Source organism: Myotis brandtii, unplaced genomic scaffold (assembly GCF_000412655.1).
Source record: "Myotis brandtii unplaced genomic scaffold, ASM41265v1 scaffold1631, whole genome shotgun sequence".
In the NCBI taxonomy this organism is placed as follows: domain Eukaryota; kingdom Metazoa; phylum Chordata; class Mammalia; order Chiroptera; family Vespertilionidae; genus Myotis; species Myotis brandtii.
In genome coordinates, this window is record NW_005355967.1 from 197,098 (window position 1) to 199,037 (window position 1,940).

General features: G+C 37.5%; 1 protein-coding gene across 1 annotated transcript in view; it reads right to left on the bottom strand.

The window, feature by feature from the left end:
- Nucleotides 1–1,940, bottom strand: part of ATPAF1 (ATP synthase mitochondrial F1 complex assembly factor 1) — a 28,096-nt gene extending 26,156 nt beyond the window's left edge. Inside the window, exon 1 of the mRNA XM_005862314.2 lies at nucleotides 1,812–1,940. Within this exon, the coding sequence (XP_005862376.2) occupies nucleotides 1,812–1,823 (12 nt within the window). The 5' untranslated portion in view covers nucleotides 1,824–1,940. The remainder of the gene's footprint in view (nucleotides 1–1,811) is intronic.

A 1,940-nucleotide genomic window follows, 5' to 3' on the forward strand; every position in this document is an offset into this window, starting at 1 on the left:
TCCCTCCCTTCCCTCCTTTCCTCCCCTTCCTCCTCTTCACCTTCCTTCTTTTCCTTCCTTCCTTCTATTACCTGGGCCTTAAATCTAATTGTTTCCTTTCCTTTCCTTTCCTTCTCTCTCTCTCTCTCTCTCTCTCTCTCTCTCTCTCTCTCTCTCTTTTTTTAAACACAACTTTAATAAACACTAAGTTTTTCAGAAACGCAATTACTATGTAACTTGAGAGAAGACTATATTGTGGAATCCCATGAGGGTCACTGATCACAACACTGCTCATGGTTTGGGAGTTCTTATAATTACCAACACAATACCCCTGCACCAGTCAGCGTTTGCTGCTTATGTTATTCACAGTGACTTCACATATAGGTAAAAGCATCTGATGACTGCATTAGGTCATAGTTGTGCCCAAGAACTCACATATTAAAATATGAATTTTATTTAAAAATACTTTCCTTTATTTTATAGTTAGGGCACTACATTGATATTTTCCCCTCTGAAACTATGTGTGTAGGTGGATGATATTGTCTACATTTTATTTCAGGGTAGAAAAGGGAAAATTTTTAATAAAAAAATTATTGCAAAAGAGGATGTTGGGTCTCATGTGACAGAAACCAATGACTCAAAGTAAAGACGAGGCTTTGGAAATGGAGTGATTAGCCTTCCTCTGAGTAACTAGATAAGAAAGACTAAGTAAATATTTACCTAAGAGTTGCCATAATATAATGAAATCTTATTCTGCATCTTATTATAAAGTTGAATTTCTAACTCTGTCTACAAAAAGGGGCAAAGAGCTTTCCCATATAACACTGAGAGCTGATAACACAGTAAAGAACTATTATTAGCACTATAAGTTTATTATGGTAAGTTATATTTGTTAAAATATTTGTAGTAGAGTTGTTTGTTCACATAAAGCTGTAAATTATATTTGTCATAGAAGGATGAATTTTCTCCCCAACCTTACAATGATTAACCCACTAACTACTGCTCTGATTCTAATTAATCACTTATTAAAAGACTGGGTGGATTCTCTTAAAATTTAGGATACCCAAAGCAAAAAAAGTTATTCTCCAAGTAAAAGAAACATCTCTCATTTTAAAATACAATGTCAAATCCCAATTTCCCACTGTAACTACCTTATTTCAGATCACACAGCCCACACCTAGACTACTGTACATTCTTCCTGGTTTTGGCTTCTCCCACTCCAACTAGTTTTGTGCATCAGCCTAGATAAGTATTTTTCAAATCATAGGTTGAAGTCCTATTTAGTGGCCAAAGTTTTAAAAAGATAAAATAAGTAATAAGAGTACACTGCATGTAGCAAAAGCATTGTTTTATAAAAATTTTGTTTCAGTTACAATCATATACTTATTTGTGTACTGAATTACAGTGTAAAATATATTTCTTTCTGCAGGTCATGGTCAAAAAGTTGGAAAAGCACTGCATTAGACTTTCCTATACACAGCTTTCAACATGCTTTCCCCCAGCTTTGATTCTTATTTAGGGATAACAATAGCTAGTAAACACTTTTTTGCTGCCCGCTCTCTACAGCCCACTGCCATGTACGCCTTACTTTGATCATTTGACTTCATCCCTGGGAGCAGAGACTACCGTTCCCATCCTTCTATATCTCCATGACCACAGTGATGTGCCAGAAAGAGTAGGGTACCATTTATGGATGGAGACTGAGCTGAGTAGAAGGGGCTCCGTTCCGTTCATCCAGCTAACCCATTAGTGAGCCCAATTCCAAGATACAGGTTGGGGTTGAGGGTGGAGAGCACTGGTGAGCCAATAACACAAAAAGGGACAGGTCTTACCTTCTGTTCCATACATTTGATAAAGTCTCCTTGCCTGGAGTGCCCCACGGGCTGCTTCCGAAACTCATTGCGCTTCTCTAGTCGAGACTCAAAAGCAGCTGGGTCAGACCTGATTAAAGGTAAACCAGT